The sequence below is a fragment of the Poecilia reticulata genome, chromosome 23 (genome assembly GCF_904066995.2).
Source record: "Poecilia reticulata chromosome 23, P_reticulata-male-v2, whole genome shotgun sequence".
Classification (NCBI taxonomy): Eukaryota; Metazoa; Chordata; class Actinopteri; order Cyprinodontiformes; family Poeciliidae; genus Poecilia; species Poecilia reticulata.
In genome coordinates, this window is record NC_088852.1 from 9836389 (window position 1) to 9863240 (window position 26852).

Here is a 26852-nt window from a genome sequence, read left to right on the forward strand (position 1 = left end):
ACTTTTTTTGTTCTCGCAATCATAGCGATAGCTCGCTGTTTTCCACCCCACCGCCGCCGCCACACCACCGCAGAACGAGATGCCATTCTGACAGCTGCTGGACTTCTGAGGCGCAGGTAAAGAGGATGCCGTGGCTCTGCTTCCTGCGCTTCAGAAACGTATTAAAAATTAAGCTGTTTTCAGGCCTGCCAGATTCAGAAACGGTCATTTTTTTTATCTGATCTATTTTTGATGCACGGAGTCGTGCTTTTCTCCGCAACAGAGCTGAGAACAGCGGGAAACGAGCGGAGACCATGTCTTCTAAAAGTAAATCAATTTCCTCCAAGATTAGATGGAGTCTCCTTTTTTAATTGGGAGTAAATCATGGGAGAGCGGCCCACACAGATTGTAATCTGCCTCATTTTTCCTGTAACTCCATTATTACTGAGGCAGTATGGCCAACTACCCCAGGGCCCCAGATCCAGTGGGACCCCTGTAAGCCTGGGGTTCACGCCGTGTCAGCTGGGTTTGGTTAATTGTCTGATAGCTAAATCCCTTCCTCTGGCCAAAACAGCAGTTGTCCACCCAAAGATGCGTCGGCGTAGCGAAACCTTATTTTCTCACATTGAAGTCGTGCGCTTGAAATAGTATCACAGCTTTTATTTTTTATTGTATTTTGAATATAAACGTACTTTAACCTTCATTTGTTTGTCTCCTACAATGGAAGATTCACAAGTTTTACGTTAACTCGCTGGCTTGCCAAGGAATAGGGATTGACTCTTAAGGTCTGCGTCACATGGTAAATCACCAAAACCTTCATTTCATCTCTACACTGATGAAATCTGCAGGCAACAGTCGTAATTTTATGTAAAAAAGATAAAAAAAAATGTCATGAGATAAGAGGAGAGGGAAAAAGGCATTTTTAACCAATACCAATTTCACAGAAACCACTCTTAACTTCCAAGATATCATTTGTTTCGTAATATTTCGTACATCTGTTTATTGACAGAGGAAAACAGTTGGAGTCCTTATTATATGGACAACTTGTAGATGACAAATCATGTCTACTTTACTTGTACCTACTGGTACAAGTAGGTACAATGTTTTGGACAGTTCTCAGCCTAGTTTTAGCAGTTTCTGAATCTCCTCAGATCATCCAGTGATTATCCAATAGGATGATGGAACCAATTTGGTTTGCTAAATAGGTGGTAACTTTTTTTTTATCCCCAAACAGTGTATATTTAAGTCAGTAACTGAGGTTAAAACCATAAAAATAGCTTAAATTCAAATAATTAGGCTTCATTTTCTGAAACGATAACACAATTAAACCAGGAAATATGACTAAACGCCATAAGTAAGTAAAGTTAAGACAGTTTTTAAAAACTGATTTTACACGAATAACACATGAAGCAATCAGACAAGAAGCATGGAGTTCAGAACTAAGCAGCATTTTATTGATTTTTGATTCTTTTGAGTACTTTTGTTTTTTACATAACTCTTTTTAATATGACGTTGTTGTTTTGTTTTTTAAAAATATGTATAACTCAACCATAAAAGGGAAATTAGAGAATCTCAGGGAAATGGAAAAAAAACAACAGGTAGAGAACACAAAATTATAACATCTAGAGTTACGGCTGTTTAAAATAGCGGATCTATTTAACATTTTTGAACAATCTGCTGGATGTTTCAAGAACAGGACTGCGCCACAGACCCCACATTTAAACCCTAAAGCCCCCGATCATGCCGTTCATGTAAACGTTGGCGCATCCGTCGTCACACGTCAGGCACAACACGTGCGAACTTCCCGGCACCCCGAAACACTCTTCCTCTAAATCTTCTCCGCTGCACAATAAATCACTCGCATCATGTCGGCGAAGCGACGCAACAACCAACTCGTCAAACTCTTGAAGTCCCCACGAGAGCAAACATTCGATTTAACTTGTCAAATGAACCGAGACGTTGTGAAAAGCAGTTATCCGTAATTACTTTGCGTCCGTTTCTCGTCTGGCCGACTCTGTGCCTTGAAATATCCCTGGGCCACGGCGTTTCTCAAATAGCTTTTAAGACCTCGTGATGGCCGCTTCCATAATGGCTCCATCATCTCATTTGCGGGCTGCACTCTTGCTGCGAAGCGCCTCGGATGGCACAACAGAAGCCAATTATTGGCGACGTCTTTAAGCTTGAATCGGAAGGAGGTGGGAAGAAAAAAAATTTATATATATATATATATATACACACATCCACGCGACGATGGTTGACTTTGTTATGTTTCAATGCAACACAAATCTCCTTTTCCATTCAGAAGCGTTATTGTTGTCAAATGGAAACAAAAAAAAAAAGCATGAAAATAATGAGGAGATTTTGCCATTTTTCTGCTGAGCCGATCTTTTGTTAAAAAAACAATGCTTGGTAGCGATTAATTGGGAGTCCAAATACAAAAAAACCCCACACATTAGCATTCACACACAATCTATTGCCTGGCACTCTGCATAAAAGACTTCAGTCCACTGTAAAAAAAAAATAGCCTGACGTGGTACGTCGATATTTTTCTTTTCCTCACGCCATTATTTAAAACTTTCCTTTCGTTGCAGTCTCCAGCTGAGACTTTTGCAGCGACACGAACAATCATTTTCAGTCGCTGAACAATTACAGAAAGGTTCAGCTCAAGTGGGGACGTGAATGTCTTCGGCTTCCAAAACAAGCCAAAAGGTGGACCTCTCCGCGCCGTTACGCATTCACAGCACAAAAGTGTGAGGGTCTTTACAAAAGGCTCATGTTGGATTTCCAGCTTGTCAAATGGAGTAATTGGAGAAAAAAAAAAGAAAGGAAGAGAGAGAGAGAGAGAGAAAAAAAAGCCCAGGTTGTTTATCACTCTGAAAGAAACTGCAAAGAAATTTCAATCTCGTGGATGAGTAGAAAAGATTTATGGCTGCACAAATTAAAAGCGCTCTGAAACAACAGAGTCGCCTCGGATGAATACTGATTCCGAGCTGAAAAGTGTTAGGCTCTGATGTGTGCACTCCTGCCACTTTAACACTCAAATTAAAACAGCGAGCACAGTGAAAAATATCCGCATTTATAGGGACTGTAGCAACCAATAACGTATAATTGGCCAGTAACATAATAACTTGCTAATGTTGCAACAGGTTATGACGTTATTGGCTGGTTGTTCCTTTTTTTTTTTTTTTTTGGTGTAGCAATAAAAAAAAAAAATCCCTTAAAAATGAAACAGCTTTAACCATTAATGCAAAAATATAGACAAAGCCCTTTAGATCTGGGATGTAAAAGATATTTTTGTGCGTCAAAACTTGCATCTTTGATTTATGAGTTATCATTTCATCCATCAATGGTGGCCAACATTCAAAGCTCTCTCTCAAAATCTAAATGAAGACATATGTGTGCATGTTTTACTTGGTGAATTCATTTGCTAAAATTAGTTATATTATCTTGAGTATGACCGTATTTGCATGTTATTTAGATGTAAAGAGACACGCAGTCACACTGTCGCTTCTGACTATTTATTAAGTACCCAGTCTGGTAATAACTTATGTTATTGGCAAGTTATTACAGTATTGCTGCAATAAAAATGACTTTTGGCTTGAATTGAATTGCTGTGGTTTCATTACAAGAATGGACTACAGATGATCAAATGAAGCCCGGAGACATAAAAAAAATGTGAAACAGCCCTTTAATTTAGCACCTTCAATTTAGCAAATGTTACTATTAGCATCAATAGTGGCTCGTGGTTAGTGTGGCTATATCAACTTACAGTGGTTAAAATACGATGTTTAATAGACTTTATTTTGCTTTACTTTCTTCCCATACTGTTTGGTAAATCAAGAGTTTTGCATCATTAGTCACTAAACAGTTAGCATAATGTTAGCATAATGTTAGCATAATGTTTGTAACCAAGATTACCACAAAAGGCTCAGAACTGCTTCCTTTATTACTTCAAAATAAGAGTCTCAAACCACGACGAAGACTTTTAATATATTCTCCGATCTCGTCCAACAATATTTCATCAGATCCCTGATTACTTCCTGTAAAATCAAAATCCCAACGCAGTGTTTCAATGAATGCACAATCTGGGCACAGAACTCTAAAGAATGCATTATTCGCATATCAATCCAGTTTCAGAAAATTATTGGCTTGATTTTTATTAATTTTGTGGGACTGGATTTGCTACAGACACATATAGTTTTACACATTTCTCATTTTTTCCATTACTTCCCAACAAAATCCTATTTTTTGTGCGACAACAAAAAAAATTAAGTCATTAGTGTTTCACTCAAACTATATATATATTGCTCTATATTTTTTATATATACATATATAAAAATGACATTCATCTATTTATTATCTTGCACTAGCTTTGGTTCAAATAAGACATCTTTATTTTGTTAAACTGTTAATAAAATGAAGAAAAAATATATAGTGGCACTTTTACACATTCAGATCTAAAGTGCTGAAGCTTTTTTTTTTAAATATATTTATATAAAATTATGACCAGTGTATGTATATGAACACAAACTTATAAAACAACCTAAGCTAGAGATGACATCCATTCAAATTACTCTTACTCGCCTGAATAGTTTGTGTTTGTCGCCACCTGGTGGCTATGTAGTCGACATTGATTGTTCGATTGATTTGAGATACTTTTGGTACTCTGCAGGCCTAGAAATTCTGGTTTTCACCTCCTACGTATAATTATAAGTTTGATGTTTTACTTCATACTTTAAAAATTGAGTATAAGGCTACTCTACATCCACTGAATCAATATAAAAGTCTAAACCCATACATAAAAAACACCAAATTCGATTTTAAAACAAACTGCCATCAGGTACAATCAGCAGTCTCCTGTATTGCTGCTAAGCATTTTAGATTTTTTTTAAATTTTTATTTTTATGGCATTCAGAAGGTACCTTGAGTTCTGCTTTAACATTATATTTCTTCATGTCTGGTTTTGTTTATATGTTGTTTTTTTTGTTGTTTTTTTTTTTTTACCAGAGTAAGGCAATCAGATATGGCTAAGGTTATAGCACAGATGTGCATGCTCATGCATCTACTCTTACATAAGTCTAAACTCCTGAAATTCTCCGTCTTTTACAGTCAGTCCGAAGCAGCTGCTTCGAGCATAAAGTAAAGATCTGCTGGTTTGTAGCTTGCTTGCTTTCGTTACCTCATTACGCAACAGCACAGGAGGAAATCTCAACTCATGCCTCAGAGTTCAGACACAGGTGTTGCACGTTAGCACGACTTCGGTTTGTCTCCCAGTAACGGTAAAATGGCTGTTTCCGACGAGGATTCTTGGCTGTCCAGTGAATCCGAAACACCAGGCCACCCAGCTGCCTGCGTCGGCCCACGCGGAGTCAGACGTAGATGCCTTCTGGGTTTAGACCGGAGGAGACCCTGCTCTGCAGAGCGCGGAGATTGCTGGGTAACAGCCGCGACGAGCCCAGCCGTGTCAGAGAGCCACACTCCACATCTGTAGACGCAAGAGTTGATGGAGAACCCTCAGTCTTCTTTTTGTTCACACAACTAAAACCTTAGCTGAAACGGTCACAGACATCTTGTTACAATCTGATGTGTCATTCTGGGTTTGACCACATGGTGGCACTGAGTTTCTATAGATAAAACGTCAATAGTGGGTAAACAACACAGGAGCCAAAGGGGTAATGAGCTATGAAATTGAAGTTTCATGAAACTGACTAGTCTTAAGATTTGCGTGTGTGTGTGTGTGTGTGTGTGTGTGTGTGTGTGTGTGTGTGTGTGTGTGTGTGTGTGTGTGTGTGTGTGCTTTCAGTTCTTGGGCTGGCGCTCACCGTTGTCGTCTCCTGCGGGTTGGGCGGGCAGCACCGTGACCTTGGTGCCAGTCTGCTGGATGAACTGCTGCAGGTTGACCTGCCGCAGCTCTTTCGTTAGCTGCTCAAGCTCCTGCTCTTTCTCCTGAGACAGAAAACAAAACACCGTGGGAAACAAATAAACCACCGACTTCTTCATTTTTACATTTTTTACTTTACGTTCAGACATTTTGATTTGTTTATTCTGTGACATTACTAGGGATGGCAATTTAGCATTTGTCTTTTATTGCGATACATTTCTTATGTTAAAATTTTGATTATGTTTCAAAGACCCTTAAACTATCTATGTTGTCACAATTGTTATATCTTCCATTATTGTCCACAGTTTGTATACCAATAGATATCAGTACATTTGAAAATATGACGTAATCCAGCTACTGAGTGCGTTTTAGTGCTACAAACCACGCTTTTGTTGTGATTGTTGCCCTAAAGAACTATATTACTAATGGCAATATTTGTGCTAGTAGGGTTTTGAATCCTGTGCCATGCAGTTATAAATGTTACAAATAGTTCTTATCGTGACAAGAGTATTGTATTGGAGCTGTATCAGACATGAAAACACAAAGGGCAAAGTTGATAAGTTCAACATTCAACTTTTTAATATAAAGACACAGACTATCAAATCTTACTAAGCTCGTGTTATTCTACAAGAAAATAGGCAAAATGGACTGGAATACATCATTTTTCTAGCACTTCATAATTTCTCATGTCTATTACATAAAATCCTACCAGGGTATTTTTAAAATTGCAGTTATAAATTTGACAAGATCTGAGAGGTACACGTTTGAAATCTGCTCAAAATCCCTCCAGCCGTAACCCAGTTGCAACAGCGTGTTGCCAGAGGGCTAAAGCAACGTCAGGGAAGGGATTGCGTATTTGTTACGCCCCTCTCTAATCAGCCAAAGAATGCTGTTAATACCCTCCCTTCCTCTTCTTATTACCTCATACTTCTCACATCAGAGCGGACGCAGTCTGTAGAGGAAAATTTCGTTTCGTAAGAGGAGGCACAGAAGCAAAAATCCACCGCACATCCCAGCAAGCATCGCTGCCTGCAAATTTAAGGAGCTCAGGACTTGTACCGGTTCCACCTGTGCACAGATCACCGGCTTTTCTCTGCAGCATTTTAATAAAAAAAAATAAAAATAAACTTTCACAACCTTTTCCGGAAACTTTCGAACCCATTTGGAGGCAAAAAAAAATGCCTGACAGTTCTGAGGCTGGAGTGCCAAAAAGAAGAAGGAAAGAAAAAAAAAAAGTCAGATTAAAACGAATAAAGTGTGAGCTGACCTGGAGTCTTTTGCCCGACTGGCAAAGCGAGCGCTCCAACGCCTTGCAGCTGCTTTCCAGCCGCGCCGTTTGTTGGCTCTGCGCTTCCAGCTCCGCCCTCACCTTCTCCAGCTGGGCCTGCACCTGGAATCAGGAGTTGAAGGAAAACAACTCATCGAAAGTCTGAAGGGGAAGCGGCTCGAAAGACTGGTAGCTTATTAACTTCTACTGGATAGTTAACAAAAAAAACAAAGGAAGTTGAGATTAATAATATGTCACGACAGCAAAAACTCCTGCTTGGGATGAGCCTCTCATTTGTCAGTTGTTTAGTTTAAACAGGACATTCCTTTCTCTTTCCAGCTCGGTGTGTGTTTGGAAAAGCAAGATGAACTGATTTGTACCTCTTCCTCCTTGACCTTCAGTTTGAGCTCAGCCTCCTGCTGCAGTCGCTCCTTCTCCAGGCCCGTCTCCATGCTCTAAACAAAGCAGCAACCATCACTGCAAAGTCTTCACGGAGACAGTCATCTATTTCAGTACGCCTCTCTTGCTTTCTAGATATGTTCCCCCTTGCTCCGACACCATCTAAAATATGTCCTATTGGGATTTCATGTTTCGAACCAGCCCACAGTAGCGACCCATAATTGCAGGGGTGAAAATACGTAAATAGTTTTCAACATATATATATATTTTTGATAAGTCTCTGAAAAGAATGGTATGCTTCTTGCATACCAAAGTAGTACTTAGTTCCAAAAAAACTGCAAAGATGCTGAAACACAGAGTTTGCTTAAATCAAGGTCTAATCTGCAAATTGGATTTCTAACGGCTTTCGTCCATCATTTGCTCCTTTTTTCATAATACAAATACAAAAGTATGCCACACTTTTCAGGATTTTATTCTTTTTTTTAAATAAAAAAATACATTCATCATTTGTGTTCTACTCCGCTACTTTGTGTGAGAACCTGATAGTGCGATGTGCTGCACCACCGGTTGGAGATGTGGAAACACGGCGCAGGACTCCTGCTGTTTGCAGGTGCAATTAAAAACGCCGGAACCATGCAGCTCCTCTGTGTCAGAGCGCTCACCTGAATGTGCACTAAGTACTCGGAAAGTTTGCTTTCGCAGTCGCGCACGCGGCCCCGCAGCTCGACGAGCTGCTGCCGCAGCTGCCGCTCGCTCTCCAGCTCGATGTGGAGCTCGTTCTGCCAGAACTCCTCCTCCTCCACCTCGCCGTCGTTCCTCCTCACCTGCTGCTCCAGAAGCAGCAGCTCGTCCTCCACTTTTCCTTCCTGCTAAGTGGAAAATAATTGGAATTGTTGAACGATTTTTTTTTCTTTTCTTTTCTTCACGGAGGCGCTCGGCTGGTCGGACTCACGTCGCTGGCCTCCTCCCAGTCTCGCAGCTCGGCCTCGCAGCCCAGCAGACGGCTCTCCAGGGCCTGCAGCTTGCCTCGCTGCAGCTGGACCAGCTGGCTGAGCTCCCTGGCCGGACTCCCAGGTACAGATGCCGTTCCACCGCCTCCGAGTCTGCTCAGGTTCAGGCTGACGCCCCGCTGCTGAACCTGTTTGGCTGAGAGTATAAACCAAGCTATAAAATAAAAATCACACACAAAGTTCATATCTGCTGTAAAAAGAAAATACCTTCGGTATCTTTACTTTTCCCAAATATTTCCCGCAGTCCTCTGGCTCCCCCGGTGAAGGTCAGAGACTTGCGTTTGGGTTCCCTACGTTTGAGCGAGCCGTCCGTCCCCGCGGGCCGCAGCTTGGCCAGAGGCGGCAGGCTCTGGCGGTAGAGGCCCCGCTCCGGGACCCGAGCCAGCCCTTCGGAGGTGGGCCGCTCGCTGACGGAGGGGCCGGTCCGCTGGAGGATGAGTTGCACGTCGCTGGCATACTGACCCCACTTGTTGAGGGACACCACGGGGTTCTCGTGCGGAGCCAGGTGGCGCTCCGTGTCTCGCCATTTCTCGATCAAAGTGTACCTGCCGGTGCGTCCTGGAGGGATGGAAAGGCAAGTCAGGACATCTGTGCAGTTACTTAGGATGCACTATAATATTTACAACTGGAGGGATGAATAAGAATCAACAAAAATCATTGAAATTTGTTCCGCAAATAAAAACATGAACTTTATAGTTTGCACACTGGCTGTAATTCCAGCAAAAGGTGGCTCTGCGTAGTGAGTTAAGAAGGCCAATTAAAAATAAACACCACACTTGTACATAAAAGTTCGACAAAATTCTGTTCACTGAAGCTCGTGGCTGAAACGTGAAAAAGGGTTTAAGGAGGCTGAACAGTTTTGTGAGGTAGTGCACATATGAGGCCAGGCCCGAGTTCAGATAATAACCGCTGCTGCGGCGTCAACGAAATCCAAGTAAACTCAGAAAGCCGGGCGTGAAAGTCGAATTTGCACCGTCAAAAGAACAAAACTTGTTCAATAAATTCTTCCACGGCTCTCCCACGCTCGCGTACCACCAGCGCATTCAAAGCGCTCCACCAGCGTGTTGACCGAAAGAGTTTTCACGGTGGGAAAATTCGACTCAACAAGCAGCGATTGTGAGGGGCTGGAGGCTCAATGGTGTTGCAGTTTTTCATCTGTGTGTGTGTGTGTGTGTGTGTACTCTGCATTCTAGTCTGTACACATGTAGATAAGAGCAGTGCACTGCCTGTTTCACCCTCAACCCCCAGCCTGCACAGTAAGGATCATTGTAAAAAAAATAAAAAAGAGGTGCATTCATCACTGCTGCCATTCACATCAAAGTGGCCCGGCCGCCTGAACAAAAGGCAAAGAGGACACAAAGGACAGCGAATGCCACACATCTTGCTGCTCCGCCACTTTGACAGGCATGTCTGAGCTCTAGTATGTCTAAAGGGTCGGCAAAAACTAATCTGAAAAATAGGCAGCCGCACAAAACTGTTCACATATCGTCTGTTAAAGGCAGCATGCTAACTTATTCCACTGCGGCTCCTTGTCAATAAACCCAGGACTGCTGCAGTATGACTCATCTCATTCTGTAAAGGCTTATTTATGGGGAAAATATTCATGCCCTCCAGTCACCTTTCATCTTTCTGCAATTTATCACCCAGAGTAAGTCTGACAACTTGCCCACCCGATAATAAGCGCACCACAGAGTACAATGCAGATTCATCTCACTTAAAACGTAATCTAAATCACACTTGATTTCCTGTCAAATTGAGAGTGTGCGACACAATGCCTCCCTCTTATTTGTTTTGTGTGAAGCGTTGAGCTTACCGATCGCTTGTGCCAAAGCGATGACCACTTCCTGGCAGGTGGTGAACTCTGTGACCCCGCACACGATGCGCTGTACGCCGTCCACCCAGACTTTCAGCTCCATGGCCTTCATCCAGAGGCCCTCATTCCTCCGTTCCACCAGGGGGAGCTCTTATGGGCTTATTCTCGCACCCTGGAAGCCAGCAAATGAAAACGACACTTGGAGTTATAGCAAATGTGCGTAAAAAAGGAACAATTCAATCATTGGGAACAAAGTTTTGAAAGTTAAAATTAGCTTTTTTTATAATCTTGTTTCTATGATTTATTACAAGTCAGTTTGTAATAGTGTCAGAGTAATTCTGCGGAGTGTTCATTGTACCACAAAATACTCCACGTTTATAAATCCAAGTCACCTATTGATAATTTGTCATGAAAACAAAACATAAAACCCTTCTGCAACCTAGCTAAAATGCTACATCAACAAGCTATAGTACTATTGCCAATAACAAGTCATTCAGATCCAGACAAGCTAAAGCTGAGCTAACAATGGATCAGTCTGTAAATAGTTCTTAATAATCATTAATCCCTGCTTGTGTAATTTACACAAGTCTGTGTGTGAGCTGGAGACATTCCCTGTGAGTGATCAAACACTCCAGGAATGTAATGATGCACAACAGCAGCACTAAGTCTTTCGGCTTCAGCTCCAATAATGTGCACTGACATTTTTACATTTATATCAAATTAAACCTGCGACCTTCAAGCGCTGCGCCTCGGTACATAAACCTTCCAGATTTTTTTTCCCTCCCCCTCCACCTCTGGAAAAATAAGGCATAAAGAGATCCTTAAATAAAACCATTTTTTTGTCCAATAGCTTTATCCAATTTGAAAAGATGAATAAAATTCAACTGCTTTCAATGTGTTTATTTTACCAGTAGAAAAACAGCCCACATTGAGAAGTAATGACAATTTGTGGCTCATTTAACAGCCCCTATAGAAATCAGTGTAACTGAAAAATTACAGCGACTAGGGTTTATTTTTTTTTAATAAAACCAATTAATTTTTGTTTTTCTGTGGTCTGAATATGACAGAATATACTATTCAAGTAGCCTACAGCAGATTTGTGTTGCTCCTAAAACGTTAGGAAAGGGTCACAAGCACACAGCTACTGTCTTAACTTTTATTTCTAAGTCGGAGATCAAATAAAACACCAAGGATTGAGACTAACAAGGCTGGATAAGGAGTTAAGTAATTTCGACCACAAAGCGAGCAGAAGAAAAATGTAGCTAAATGCTTTTGCTTACCAGTATAGTCAATACTTGCTATGTAAAATTTCAATATAGAGCAATATAATACAAATGTCCTGATTGGACATCTTAATAAAGTTTTGCGCTCTCCCTCTCGGTTTTCCGTGAAATGGCTCCAACATGGCGGATGTGCGTCATCAGCCAAACTCGGGACAACTTAGCAGTCGAGGAAACGCAGTTTTTGGACACAAACATGACTCATAAGTTTATATCTCCATATCTATTTGCTGTACAGATAGCCAAATAACTCACACAGCTCAGAAAGAAAACATTTAAAAAAATGTTAATCAACCATTTAGACCGACCCCTTTGATGTTTTTGTCAAGCTTAACTCCTAAGATCAAACTCTTTGGCCCACGGCGAATTATAAAACAAAATCAACAAGCTCATTTCCTTCCAGTTAGAAAGCCCGGAGGACGCGAGCAGCTAAAAAAAATAAATAAAATAAAAAATCTTGACGTCGACACTTGTTCTTTGGAAAGCGGTTTCATTTAATGCTCCCGATGAACAGTCGCTAAAGCACCCCCTGTGGTTCAGCAATTGTAGCCGCGTAATAGAACCGTTCCAATATTTTTTTTTTCATTTGCAGGCGCTCGGTGCTGAAAAAAAAGAAAAAGAAAAAAAAAAAAAGAGAAAAGAGCGTACGGACACAAAATGAGAGCCATTTTCAAAGTGCTGACACAAGCATCAGCAGCGGGGCGGTCATTACGGAGCTGGCAACGCCTCAACAGCTGCCAGAGCAGCAGAGCAGTTACAGCGCAGCAGCCTAATGCATAGTGGTGCAACATAACCGAGCTGCAGAAACGAGCCATCAGTTCAGCCCTGATTGTTCAACGTTCATGTCGTTTGACGTGGAGTTAAAGGCAGCTTCCATCTTCATCACAGCTGGAATGGGACCACTGCCCCCCCCCCCCCCCACTCTCTCCTCAACCAGGGTAACTACTAGATGCTCTCCCGGTGAGGCGGCATTGGGCTGCACACCCAGCAGCACGGAAAAAATTGTCTACAAGGTAAAAACAGATCAAATCTAATCTCAGATGTCAAAAGCATTAATGCAAATATTTTTTTCATGTTAGAGTCATAAACTTCAATGTTTTATTGGGATTGTAGTTTGTTCTTTACAAGACTTCCAATATGGTTTTAGAAAAATAAAATCAGAAAAGCCTAGCTTGAATTTGTGCTTAGCCTCCTGAGTGAGGCTAAGCACACTCAGGAGGCTATATAAGTTTCCTATAAAGGAAACACTCAATAGTGTTTCCTTTATAGAAACACTATTGAGACATTTTATTTTTGAATCATTCCTCTTTGCAGAATCAGCTTCAGGTTGTTGTGCGGTGCTAGTTTTCCTTTGAAAACTAGAGTCCTATTCATACTACTTTTAATAGCTGAACACTCAGAAATGTAGTTTTCACTCAAATCTCTAAAGGGGCGACAATGCATGCAGACTACTCAGAGTAAGAAAAAAACAACAAAAAGAACTGAAAGGTGAGAATAAAGTTTTGTTTTTCAGCAGAATACAGACAGTCAGGACCGTGCAGAGACCACTAAGGGGGCAGGTGCTCAACAACAAAAAAAAGGGCACATCTAACCGCATTCTAGGACAGAATATTAACAAAGCCTCTCAGCTTTCAGAGTTTAATAAACAATTATAAATTACAAAAATGTGACATATACAATGAATAATAATAATAACCCCTCTGCACGTGCCTGGGTTTAGTTAATATTCACCCAGTTGAATCGTGTATCCAGATCCCATCACACATAAAGCAGATAAATGCATCTAACTTTTTCTCCGTAGTGACAAAAACCACTGACTATGGCCCCAATAACTTATAAAATTACAACTCCACTTAAATGACCAACACTTCACCTGCTGTGGTCTGATCGCACAGATTTACAAATTCCTCCTGGTTGTATCTGCAGAGAAATCTGCGCTGGTTCATCGGGCAGTTGGATCTGCCTGATCCAAACCGATCCATTTAACTTTTTTTTTTTTTTTTACCCTGTGCGGCCCGGGCGTGCGAGGATTTTTTATTTTTATTTTTTATTATTATTGCGTGGTTTCACTCCCCCGAAACAGACAGATGTTATGTCTACCGCGCTTCTGAGCGCCGCTCACTTCAGCTCCATTAATTAAAGCCACTGGGTGAGTTAAGTTTAATTCTTTGCAGCGGCAGAGCCGCGTCCGCTTTGGTTGTGCAGCCGCAGCGCACTGCGCATGTTACGATCTAATTAACTTGTGCACCTTCATTTATTTCTTCAAGATAAACTGCCGGCTCCTCTGTTTAGACTATAAATGGATTCAACATTGCATTCTCTTTAGTTTTCTCTGTTCTGTATGTAATGGAGACTGAAATTAAACGCGCTGTTTCTACCAAAGTTGTTGGATGGGCTTCCTAACCAGACGCTCCAAAGCGTCCGGTCCATAACTCTTCAACACGCCGCCAGCTCCCGGTCAGAAAGACGCATTTCGTTCAGTGTCCATGAGATGATATTCAGAAAGGATTCTTTTATTGATTGATTTTAGTTGGCTCTGCGATTAACTTTTTGTGTAAAGTGAGTAAAGAGGGTGTTAATTATAAGCTGTCAAACGACCAACGGGCTTTAAATGTTTCTGTCGTTTAAAAAAAAAAATAACCGGTCAAAACGGGAAATATTCCGCCAACGCGACCTCTGGGTCGCATGTAATGAAGCACAGCACGTGGCGCTACACCGTCCGCCACCAGGAGGCGGCACCCTGCTGCAGAGCCAAGTTGGGCCGGTGGAAACGCGGTCACTCCGAAATAGAGCCGAGCCGATTTGTTGAAGTAGAGCCGGTGGAAAAGGGGCAATAAAAAGTCATCAAGCAAATCAGAACAGCGGAGAGGACTTTACTGAATGTCGCCAGCTACCATGAGTAGGAGGAACAAAACAAGACCAGCAGAGGGCGGTGTTGTCACATAGAACAGAATGGAATGGGTCAAACGCGTCACAGGGTCCGAGCTGCGTCACGTCTTCCCTCATGACGTAATTATTCTAAGACTTAAAAGAATTAATTGGTCGTTTATAGCGGGCTGCATAGTGGCGCAGTTCGTAGAGCTGTTGCCTTGCAGTCAGAAGGTTGTGGGTTCGATTCCCACCACCGGTCTCACTGCATGGAGTTGGCATGTTCTCCCTGTGCATGCGTGGGTTCTCTCCGGGTTCTCCGGCTTCCTCCCACAGTCCAAAAACATGACTGTCAGGTTAATTGGGGTCCCTCTAAATTCTCAGGTGTGAATGTGTGTGCATGGTTGTTTGTCCTGTCTGTCTATATATGTTCCCCCCTGTGACACGCTGGCGACCTGTCCAGGGGCGTAAACCCGCTCGCTCCCGAAATGTTCAACTGGCGAACGATTCGGAGTAACGTTTCGTCCGAAACGTTACCCCCTGTGGGGGCACCCCACGGGGGGATTCAGGGAAAACTGGATGTATGTGGATGAATGAATGTTTTACCTTACATTCAAAACATAACATTTTTCAGATCAAAATATTTACTTTGCAAAACATTCCAGAAATTCCATTTCTGAAACATGAGTCCTGACACTATGAAAAACAAAATATGACTGTGGAATCAAAAATAAAATATAAGTAAGAGTGAAGTAGACTATAAGTAATAACAGGGCCGTGCAGAGACCACTTTTGAGCAGGTTCTCAAAAAAAAAGGGCACATCAAGCCGCATAGAATATTAACAAAGCCTCTCAGCTTTCAGAATTTAATAAACAATGATAAATTACAAAATTGTGAGATATACAATCAAAGCTAAGGGAAATCTCTATACAGAGCATACAACTATGTAAGATATTTTATTAGTAATTTCTTTCTGCAGGTGTATTTTGTTATAGGAAAGTATTGCCATATTCAAACCCGCAATTTAGCAAGATATGTAAATCAGAGCTGGACCACCAGACATATTTTGTCTTTAGAGAATTACACTATTTAAAATACAAACAAGGGCACAATGCAACCTTTTAGTGACTGTAATCTATAAAACAAAGAGCTGCCTGTTTGCTGCAGTGGAGATGAAGATGGTCCATTCAGGAAAGCAGAGCTGCATCAAACTTTAAGGTGGAACTGCAGAAAAAAGAAAAAAAACAGAAGTAAAAATTGACTTGTTAATGTATGTCACCATGAGAAAAGCCTACTGAGTTTTGCTTAAAAAAAACAACTTTTAAAAACATTTAAATCACACATTTGTCTCATGAAGTGATTTTTTTTTTTTGCAAAACAAACTTATTTGTGCATGTCAGAAATCTTTTCTTATTATTCTAAGTTTTTGTTGGAGTCAAAGTTTTGCTTGCGATTCTCACATGACGTCGTGGGCGGGGCCTAAAATCACAACAAAAGATTTCTGATGTGTGAAAATAAAAGTGTATGTTTGGCAAATAACTTTTTATGTTCACAAGACAAAAATGTGTTATTTAATTTTAAAAAGTTTTTTAAACAAAACGGTTTTTTAAAAAAGGAATCATTCCAAAAGTTTTGATTACAATTTTATTTTACTTAACTGAGGTTAGTTTTTTTTTCCCCCATTGAATAATTGGGGGAAAAAAAATTTAACTGCATACTCTGCAAACCTTAAATTTATCTTTAAATTGTCTTACAATAAATGACATTTTTCCCCAGTAACAATTAGGAGTAAATCATTTGTAAGGAGCTCCAAAAATATTATACAGCTCAACTCAACCCAACTTAAAGTCTGGGTTGAGTTTTTTCCCCTTCATTAATTACACTTACTACATTCATTATATCTATCATGGTAATTCATGGTGAGTTATTTTTAATTCTAAATGAATATCCTTGTTGGACTATTATTTAAGTGTTATTCTCCTTCAAGATACATTTATTCTAACGCCAGAATAAATGAAATGTACATTATGCAGCAAAGGAAATTAGAAGATCGGACATATAACCATTATGGAGATGATCGGTTTTGGACGGGCGATGTGCCCTTATTGCATAATAAATACTGAAGAATGACTGATATCATTAACGATACAGGGAATAAGCTTTTTAGTTATCTAGCTTTGCTAGCAAAGTCGTTAGCTAGCAACTAGCTAATATCACAACAACAACAGCCTAATGTCTGTATAATAGAAATACTGAATCGGTAGATAAGTTTCTCCTCACCTGGTTGTCTCCTCCCGCTCAGTAGTTCTTCAGAGAAAGGCAGACGCAGAGGCCCGTCAGTGTCTGTTGTATTTCATTACCTCTCTGCTTAAACCGCGACTCCGAGCTGAAGCAGAAACGATACTTCAACGTTTTCCGTCATCTGACAAGCAGCAAGTCCACTTTATTCACCAAAAACGTTTTTTGAATTCACCAAAAACTGTTCTGTAATCTGGAACGTTCGCTACGTTGAGCTCCAGTTAGCCGCCTCATCTCACTGCGCGAGAGGCAACTGCGTCATGCGTCACGGGCAAAAGGTCAAAGGTAACAAGGTGACCGGAGGGCTTATTATGTTGTACAAAAATAAATAAATAAATAAATAAATAAATAAATAAATAAATAATAATTTTAGTACATGTTATGTGTCAGAAGAGGGCTTAGAAAATAATAATACAGAAAAAAAAAGAAATTGACCAAAAGGGCACTTGGGGGCAAGGAGTAAAAAGGGCAGGTGCTCAAGCACTCCCAGCCACTGTCTGCACTGTCTGCACGTGCCTGCTGACAGTGTTTTCGGCCACGTTTGAAACAAAACTCCGGCTTGTAGGAACATTAGCGCTCGTAAAAATGTCCCTAGCGACGAGAACAGAGGATGACTGGAAGGCGTTGCACTGGAATGAAATGAAAGACTTAAACGCACACCACACTTAAGTTCAGGCTTTGATTTTTATCGAGACAAAATAAAAATAAAAAAAAAATCTCGACTTGTGTCAGCACTTTGGTGAGAGACTGTTCAACTTCGCCGATTACAGCAACCGACTCTTTGATCCGTGGCTCTGGATTTAAACCGCGTGGCTTTTCCAAGGACACTCTGGCAATGCGGAGGAGCCGAGAGATCGGGCTGCCCGCTCTTCAATTAGAGCGCAACCTGCTCGACCATCTGAGCCGCATCTGTCCAAGGTGAAAGCTTACACCAACAGCAGGACAAACAAAACGAAGCAGATGGCGGATGTTTGGAAATTAGGCCAGGAAACAAGTTGCGACCGCGTCGGCTTAAAGGCATTAGACGTCAAGAGTTTCACAAAGTTCTGTTTTGGTAGCGTCCCGTCATTTGTGAATTCACACTTCCTGCTCACACGCTGCACCAATGTGGTCATCCTCATGGCAAATCTCCAAATCCCGCTCAGCAAATGGCATCTGCCACCAACTTGGGAATGTAATCTGTTATGAAATTACACTTGGATGCACACGTCGCTTTTGAGCGAGCATCGAGGCGAGAATTCAAACTGCTCTGTGATACAGTCTGCAATAATAATAATAATAATAATAATAATAATTAATAAAAGAGCCAAACAAAGCAGAAAACAAAACTCATAATCAACGGCATCAACAGTAAAATAATTGTTCTAGTGAGACTGAAATGTGAAAAATAGATGTTTTTTTTTTCTTTCTTTTGAAGTAAAAATTAGACCAAGCTTATTTAAATTTGTTAAATGCCACAATAACACCTGGGACTCACTGCTTTCTGGTGGGCAAGCAAGAATATTATGCGGAAATATTGAAGCAGCATCTAAAGACATCAGGCAGGAAGTAAAAGGTCGGGTGCAAATGGGTCGTCCACATGGACGACAACTGTAAACGTGCACCCAAAGTAAGTGAATTTTTGGTTTCCACAGTATAAAATAATAGAACATTTGTTAGCAAAAAAGTTGTTTTTTTTTTTCCCCCTCTCTGTATTGGTAGTTTTGCTGCTGAAGGTGTGAATATTTCCTGATTTCAGAGAGGTTACTTTCATCAATAGCACCATTTACACAGGTGGACGGAAATAAAAATAAATAAAATAAAATAGTCAGACAATTTCTAAAGTTAGCTTTAGCCATGCAGGACAGAAAACTGCTGCAGGAAGTTCTAGATGAATATTGGTGTTTTTGAGGACGTTATATCGATATTTAAAGGTGGCTAGATCCAATGATTACATTTTCTCACACAGATAGCCGTGTGAGGAAATGCAAAGTAAACATGGGCCGGTTCCTAGTATCAACAACTGGCAATGTTTTAAAACCTTTTGACTTGCAAAAATTGACATTTTTCTCCAGCTCACAGTAAAAGAACACCGCCCCACCCCCACCTGTTGCTGTACATGCAAAGTAAAACAGTGTAGCAAGCATTGTGCAAAATAGTAACATAAATGTGCCCACAGCTTCCCCCCCTCCTCCTACGAAACAGTTGCCTTCTTGTCAGCGAGGCAGATGTTCAAATGTTCTGGTCCAAATAAGCAGAACTAAAAGCTCCATAAGCTTTGTTCCTGGATGTCTGCGTGTGGCTGAGTTGTCTGAACAACTTAAGAGACTCACAATGGCTGATGTCAGAAGAAACTAGTTAATAGCTCTGGGTTGAAACCCACAGGCTAATGAGGCTGTGACCTGGAAACCCTAAAAGTCAGGCCGTTAAAGCCGAGTTCTGTCCCAAACTGATCCAGCTCCATCACCGATGAAGTCTGCTTCCTAGTGGAAATGAGCTTCGATTTTCTTTCCCCTGCCGGGAACGCGCAGCTCTCCAGTCACTATGGAGACTATTGCTACGCCTCAGCCGCCTCCACCACTCGCCCTCGCCCCCACAGCCGCCGGCAACGCGGCTCTGAATTTCCACGATACCGTTTCCATTTTCTCCGTTTATGGCCTCGGCAGCACTTACTTTGATGCTCCCTCTGCCGGCGTGTAAATAAATAAATCATACCGAGCGAGCGTACATAAATTAGCATGCTGCGACAGGGGGTTTCTATTTTTGGAGCCGCTTCATTGTAAATGCGCGCTCTCCATGTTTCGGATCCGCTCAGCGGGCCGTGTCCAGGCAGTTTTGTCAGAACATGTGGGAGAAGTGCTGTGACCGTTTAATAAAGTGTCAGAGTCGGCTCTGCATATTTCAGCTCCACTAAAAAAAGTTCATGCACGGGGAGTTTAACTCTCCAATTCAACCACAAATAAGAAAAAAATAAATAAATAAAATAGGTTCACTCAGTGGTTTGAGATTCTCACTTTGAGTAAAAATACAAGTATAACATGCAGAAAAAAACCTGTTAATTTTCAACAGAAAAAAAGAGATTATATCTACCACCGTTAAGACATAATCTGATGGATTTTTACATTTTTATGGCGCCATTTATGATAAACTAAATTTGAGCAGAATACCAATTATGGTTTGCTACATGTAAGACTTTGTGACTTGTCTTTCCAAGTTTGCATTCTCTCAACACCAGAATTGAGCAGCAAACAGGTGGGGGATGGTCAGTGTTGCATTCCTGTATTCTCCATTGAGCCAAAAAAAAAAAAAAAAAATTCTCTGGGATCTACTTAAAGGCACTCTAAAGTATGTTACAAGTCCAAAATAAAACCTTCATGTGCGGCGAGTCGAGCGAAAAGTTACATTTTTTTGCATTTCTTTGCATACATTGTCAGCATTTAGACTGGAAAAAGGAAGGAAGTAAGACAAGCTGCAAATGTCCACAGGTCAGGAGTCCCATCTTGGACACCTATGTCCAAACAGTGAGTATGAGGTGGCAGCTCTAATGCCATTCCCATGTGTCAAGTATTCACTTCCAGCATCCATAAATAGGAATAACTGTCATCCCTTGGAGAAATCAGAGAATCGCCCTGATTTTTTTTAAAAGTCAAAAGTGTCATCCTGCGTGTTATTGATGCACTTTTTTCCGCATTTTGTGCTCGAATCTTGTGCTCACTGCACCCAACCAGAAGTATTGTTTTCCTGCATAGGTAGGATAACAATAGAGGAGGAGATTTAGAGAACTACAACTAATACAGAAAAAAAAAAAAAACAATATGAAAAACCAATTTATTCAGGGGTTTTTACAAGGTGCACGATTCATTTACGTGCTTAGAATCAATTCAACGGATGTACTTAACGAAGTAGCCGGTGAGCGTAGGTACCGCTGCTAGCATAAAGTGCCACATATCAGAATCAGAAGAGAGGACAGGAAAACAATGTAATGTGTCGAGGGTCATTATTTTCATGACATCAGGAAAATTGATACAAAACAGAAAGTCTGCTGCTATCAATTCAAATCCTCCAGTCAGGCGGTTTTTGCAGCAGCCGTTTGGTTAGCGACATGAGGAATATCCTGCTGTCTGGCCTGCAAACCACAGAGCTAATCTTAGTTGTGACTTCAGTTCTGCCTCCCCTGAAGTTTCATTCTCGGGATGCCACAGGAAGGCAGAGCCCAGGAGGAGGCGCAGCTCACAAAGGCCGGGTTACTTATTAGATTTTCCTCCAACGCAGCGAGCGACGCACGAGACGGTTAACGCAAAAACCACCCCGAGACAACTGATTGGAGTTAAAAAATCTGGTTTTAATTGCAAACCTAACACTTCATTTCCTGTTGTCTCGAGCTCCCCGCTCTCTCTGTCTTTCACTTAGTTAAAGTTTAACAAACTCAGCGATTGGGGTTGAACTCCTGACCCTTAAATTTTACATTCCAACTAAGCAAAAAAATAAATAAATAAATTGCAAATGGCACAGCAAAACATCAGAGAGGCGAGCAGCTCAGAATTATGATGCAGTCAGAGGACAAGTTTTTTAGATGGCTGCTGGAGCCCTGAGGGTTTTGGGGTGTGTGTGTGTGTGTGTGAGAATGCCACTCAAACAAAAGAGCGTGCTGCAATGTGTGCAATGAGCCCACATGGCCAGTGGCATGACTGGACGCAAACAATCCCTCACCATAGCAACCCGGCTCCGGCTTTGTCCAAGCTTTGTGCACAGTCGACCGGACTGACCGGAGGGCACGGACTGGGGAAACGAGGCCAAACAATCGGCGACAATTAAGAAGCGAGCGGCGCTTTCCCGTTGCTTCCTCTTTGTCTCCCTTCGACGAGGGTACGGGAAAGAACGGAGGTGTGAGCAGCAGCAGCGGGGTTTCTCAACGTTAAGATTAGGGCGAGGTGGCTGGACTTTTTTATTTCCTGCTGCAACTCATGGAACAACTATATAATCCCTCCAAAGAAGATACTAATTACTGACTGTGGAGTAATTCAATTGGCGTATCAGTCCTGTATCGCGTTGACGACGCGATGCCATTTTCTACTTGTAAAGGGTTACGAAGACCGACTTCGCTGTCTGGACTCCAACTCTGATTTTTCACTCTGTCAAACGCGTGGAAATTTAATCCCATTCATCCATTCATCCTGTCTAATCCTTATGGGGTAATGGGTATATCCCCAGTGTTCAACATCCACTCATGTTGTTGACCTAATTAGGTTTCAGGGTTAGCAGATGCTCCAAAATCCGGCGACTGTAATCAGAACTGGCAAATTTTGAGATCGATCAGGTGGATCAGTGAAAATGTGATCTCACTTTAAAAAAAAAAAATAAAAAATAAAAAATGAAATCACAAAAGGTTAAACCTAAACCTGACAGCAATTGTACAGCCAACTAACCCAACTTAAGCCTTCTTTAACCTTAACAGTACAGGAAGGAGCTGAGGTTCCTGTTGTTGAGACACTGCAAAGTGACAGACTGTCATGTTCAGAGCCACGCCAGCGTCGCACGGGTAAAATGGCAGCCAGAAATGCTAATGTCAGCAGGTGTTTCCTATACGAGGAAATTCAATTAGATATGGACCCTTGTTCAGAGACATGATGTCACTTTCCTTGATGGAGTGTCCTGGACTCAGTGGTCCCTTCTCATACAGTAATAAACTGATGACTTTGTGCTTTAGAGTTGGCAAGTCGCCTCCTTCTACTGTAGTATCCTGTTACGTCTACTGCAATCTTTAAATTACCTCTGCTCAGTGAGGCTTTTTCCTCTCTCTGGTTTAGAGTTTGTTAAAAAAAAAAAAAAAAAAGTCAACAGGTGGAGACCATGACACGAGCGCAGGCTTGGACAAATATGCCTCAGAGGTGCTGAATGAAAGGTTTCAGGAGGTAATCGGCCTGGAAAGTGCTGCATTCAGCCGCCGTCAGTCAGCTGTGAAACACAACGTGTGTGATTTTAACTAGGACTGCACACGAGGGTGGCGTTTCCTGTGTTACTGGAAAGACGTCACGATCGCCACGTTGGAGCGACGAAACCGCTGCCATGCAACCTCAAAAGTTAAAACTAATCAGGTTGATGAAGACAATAAGCCTGTAAAGTCTGGCGGCTTATCCGACCACGTGATGAGAGGAGGGGGTGGGGGGGGGAGTCTGCTGAAAGACAAAGATTTACTCCAGTAATTCTGTTAAGACTTTTTTCCACTGCAGTAGCTCAAATCGTGCAGGCAAGGACAGAACAGATGAGTTCTGGCTGAAAAACTTATTCGCAGCTCTGAATTACTGCTGAATGTAAATAAATAACTGGTTTAGGGTGCAAGGTGCAAGCAAACATTACTGTGGCTAATAATGCTAGAGTTGTAGTTGATGCTACATATGGATGCTGGACATTAGTCTGGCTGTTATTTCATATCATCAAAAGCTAAATGTGATATTTTAAATATGGGAGACAAGATTATGCATGTATTCTAATCAAGGTTTTCCCCAGAAAACTTGCTAAACCCGGTGGTTGGTCGTTCATCCAACCGCCCGTCGTGATTTTGAGTTAAAAAATCTTTAAAGTCGAGAAGAAATGTGAAAATATCACTTGATAATTCTGTATTATTGAAAGATTGATACATGAACACCAACTATAAAGGCTTAAAAAATGTAGACATTTTAAAAAGACTTAAATAAATGAGTAAAGCTTAGCCTGATGGGGGGACAAGCCTGGTGGCCCGCCAGGCTTATAATACATTTGGGGAAACCCTTCTCTAATGCATTATGACCACAAGCTTAACACTGTGCGTCAAAGCAACCCTTATCGTTTAAGGAACTAAAATTCATTACCACAACGACTGTCCTAATATTCTCCTTATGCTTAACGTAACTTCAAACTCGGTGTGCATTTTTAACAAAAATATTTTTTAAAAAGTTATTTGCTGTATGATTGCTTCAGATGCATCACATAGACAGCAGTACATTTGATTTAAATAATAATTCTAAGCTGGTTGCTCTGGCTGCTCACTTTGCTTCTGCTTTAGGCCGGCTTTGCATCAACTATTACCAAACATAGAGCCGGTGGCTGTGATAAAGTTGCCTTTATCTTCATCACACATGAGCTTCCAGCTCTGTTGTTGATCAATAAGTCAAATGAGAAAAGTTTTGATTCAAATCCTCTGCTGAGTGGGCTCTACTGGGGGGGATTCATCAGCACGAACCAATTACTTATACACTCACTGCACACTCACTTCCTGACGGCTCATTGATCTGGTATGTTCTGTCCAGAACACATGGTGTCATTACTTCCTCTGACAATTTCTGTAATATTTCTCTGGACTTGTCGCTCCGACAGGAGGACCAGGAATAAACAGCAGAACAAAAAAATATATGAAAGTTATGCAACAGCTGAACAGTTAAACTACACAACACAACCACGAACCGGTGCTGAAAGCCAACACTGTGTCTGTTGTGTTTTAACGCAGTGCGAATCTCAGCCGCATACCTCATTGAGCCGCAGCTCACCGCCTGTCGGAGCTTTTTTTTTTTTTTTTAAGAAAAAAAAAAAGCCGTCCCGGTGCTCCGGAGCCTCGGTGTGCCTCTTCTGAGTAAAAATTCACCGCTTCCTGTGGCGTGTAAAGCAGGTTGAGATCCCGGGTTCAATCCGTGCCTTTCCGCTCCTGCAGGAGTTAACGGTGCGCAGCCTCCTCTTCCTCCTCCTCCGCTTCCTCCTCTGTGAAGTCGTGTGGATGTAAACACCAGTCCGTCCGTCCCCTCTTCGGACATCCGACACGAAGGCTGTCCGATACAGCATCCGCTGCTGTGCCCATCAGTGACGGGGACGCGACTGGTGAATTAACTGGGGCGCCGTACCCGCAAGGCATGATGGAGCCATTTAAAGCGTCGCTGTGCTGGTAGTAAACACACGGATGGACCCAGATCGGCTCAGGTCCTATGCAGACACACGAACAGAAAGACTCAAAAGTATGGATTTGCTCGGCAACATTTTTTTTTTAATTGCAAAGTTTTTAAGAAGGCAATTTAGAAAAAAAAAAAAGCCCACCAGTTTTGCTCTCTGTGTTTCCGGATCGATGACGTCACAAGAGGCACAACTATCCAGCTGATGAAAGTTACATACAAAGAGTGAGCTAAAACGTCAAAGACTCGGTGCTGGTTGATGGCATTGAGGTTTTTTTTTTAACGCTTATTGAAATTTGATGAGAAATGTTTAGATGTGACAACAATCTAAAGTACAAGACACATGTAAACATACATAAATACAAACTTCTACCTTTTCTCTGTTCTCATTAAAGATAAAAAAAGATAGTATCTCTTAACTTATGCTTGTGGATGCATTTCAGAAAGTACATATTTGATCTTACAACAGAACTTCAAATATATATATATATATATATATGAATGTAATGAAAGAAACTGACCAGTTTCCTTTTATAATGTTAGTTGTGTCTGTGTAGAAGACTATATTATATTGTTTAAATATTAAGAGCTTACAACCAACTGGCTGACTTTAAAGAACAATCCAGCAGATTTAACGCATTAAAACCGATTCATCCTACATTCACATACAGAATTATGATGGATCTCTTGGTCTATCAGATTATATCTCTGCCCGTCAGTGATTTATATGAACATTCATGTTTCGTTTATGCTTTGCGGTTGCGTCGTACCTGCTCCATTTTTTTTAAATAATGGACTGAACAGTCCTTCATGAGATGTTCAAAACCTTAGATAATATTTTACAATCTTCATAACTTTCTCTCTGACCTGTCCATATCTTAGTCTTCATGTTGCTGCTTGTTCACTAATAGAAAATAGAAACGCAAAATGACGGGTTGGGGCAAAATTAACGACTTCATGCAATTGGCTGTTTTGTTTTATAGTTAGGATTAAATTGTCTACATTCACTACATATTTCTGTGAAAACCGGATCCATTTGTCTTGACATTTCTGAATCAGCAGCACTATAAATATACAGAGTTGAACTGAATCCATTATTTCAAGTGGCTCATAAACTGATACAGCCCAACTTAGTCAACCTGGTTGTTGATGGTGGTAATCATTTGCAATTTAAAAGTTTTAATTTGGACGCTTGACCTATTCAGTGTAAGCAAACGTTATGCCAGCCAATTTAACATCAATCATCCTGAGTTTTGCTTAAAAAAAGTGCAGTTTGTTTTTTTTTTGTTTCTTTTACTTGAAAATCTCCCATTAGCGTTTAAAATTCCAGTCAGCTCTGGAGCCTTCACGTCTCGCAGCATTAATCACGACAGCTGCCTGTTCTGCTGATCGGACAGAATCAGGCAACCTTCAGCTTTTAGTCCACCGTAATTTCACCTTTCCTGTTTTTTCAACAAGTTTTTTCGTTACCTGCTGTGTTTACGACAGTCGATCTATTTAGTCTGCTGTCCAGAAGAACAAATTGATCCGTTTCCCATCAGACATCACTAGGTTTTCATAAATAAAAAAGAAAAAAAAAGTAGTACTGTTATTTTTCTGAGTTGCTCCAATATAAAATGTTCATTATTTCAATACTGTTGTTTTCAGCATATGAGTCGACCTTTCTAAAAACAGTTCCATGCTGTATGAGATCCCATCAATCTGTGATTACACTAAAATAAGTTTGTACATATAAATCTGTTGCTTAGTATTCATGTTAGCTTGGCTGTCAGGCTTTTTCTTAAATAAAAAAAATCTAATAATTATTTAAAAAATAACCAATAGTAATTTATCACCTGAAGGATTCATGAACCATGGAGTATTTATGAGTTATTTAGAAAACAGGTTGGGCAGGTCTGCTGTTGGAGCCACTTCAAGTATTCAGTGTGTTCATTGATAACTTAAAAAGATGTTTTTCCTGTCAGAAGTGTGGGGCAAGTTGAAATGGCAAGTATTCTATTAATAATTGTGCAGTGTTCAGATGGGCATCAACCAGTCTTTTACTTCTCGGAACTAAATTGTGTCCAATACAGCAAAAATTCAGCATTAAGTAGTTAAGTTTTGTCTCCCAGTTTACAGTCTTTGTTGTCGTCACATTGATTGAGGCTAAAAACAAATCAGT

The 26852-nt window shown here is 41.1% G+C and overlaps 1 protein-coding gene across 3 annotated transcripts; it reads right to left on the minus strand.

Annotated features, from left to right (window-relative positions):
- Positions 1–2523: 2523 nt before the first annotated feature.
- On the minus strand, positions 2524–24704 carry rassf8b (Ras association domain family member 8b). 3 transcript variants are annotated; one of them, XM_017302919.2, is made up of 9 exons: positions 24279–24704; positions 10350–10521; positions 8744–9094; positions 8479–8672; positions 8189–8395; positions 7508–7582; positions 7128–7250; positions 5802–5925; positions 2524–5464 (listed from the first exon to the last, which is right to left on the minus strand). In XM_017302919.2, the coding sequence occupies exons 2-9, from the start codon at positions 10459–10461 to the stop codon at positions 5349–5351; spliced, it is 1302 nt and encodes a 433-aa protein (XP_017158408.2). In that variant the 5' UTR covers positions 10462–10521; positions 24279–24704; the 3' UTR covers positions 2524–5348. The 3 variants fall into 3 exon arrangements, with proteins under 3 accessions (XP_017158408.2, XP_008399148.2, XP_017158409.2); XM_008400926.3 differs by having other exon boundaries at positions 8189–8392; positions 24279–24702; XM_017302920.2 differs by lacking the exon at positions 24279–24704 and adding an exon at positions 11938–12543.
- Positions 24705–26852: the final 2148 nt, after the last annotated feature.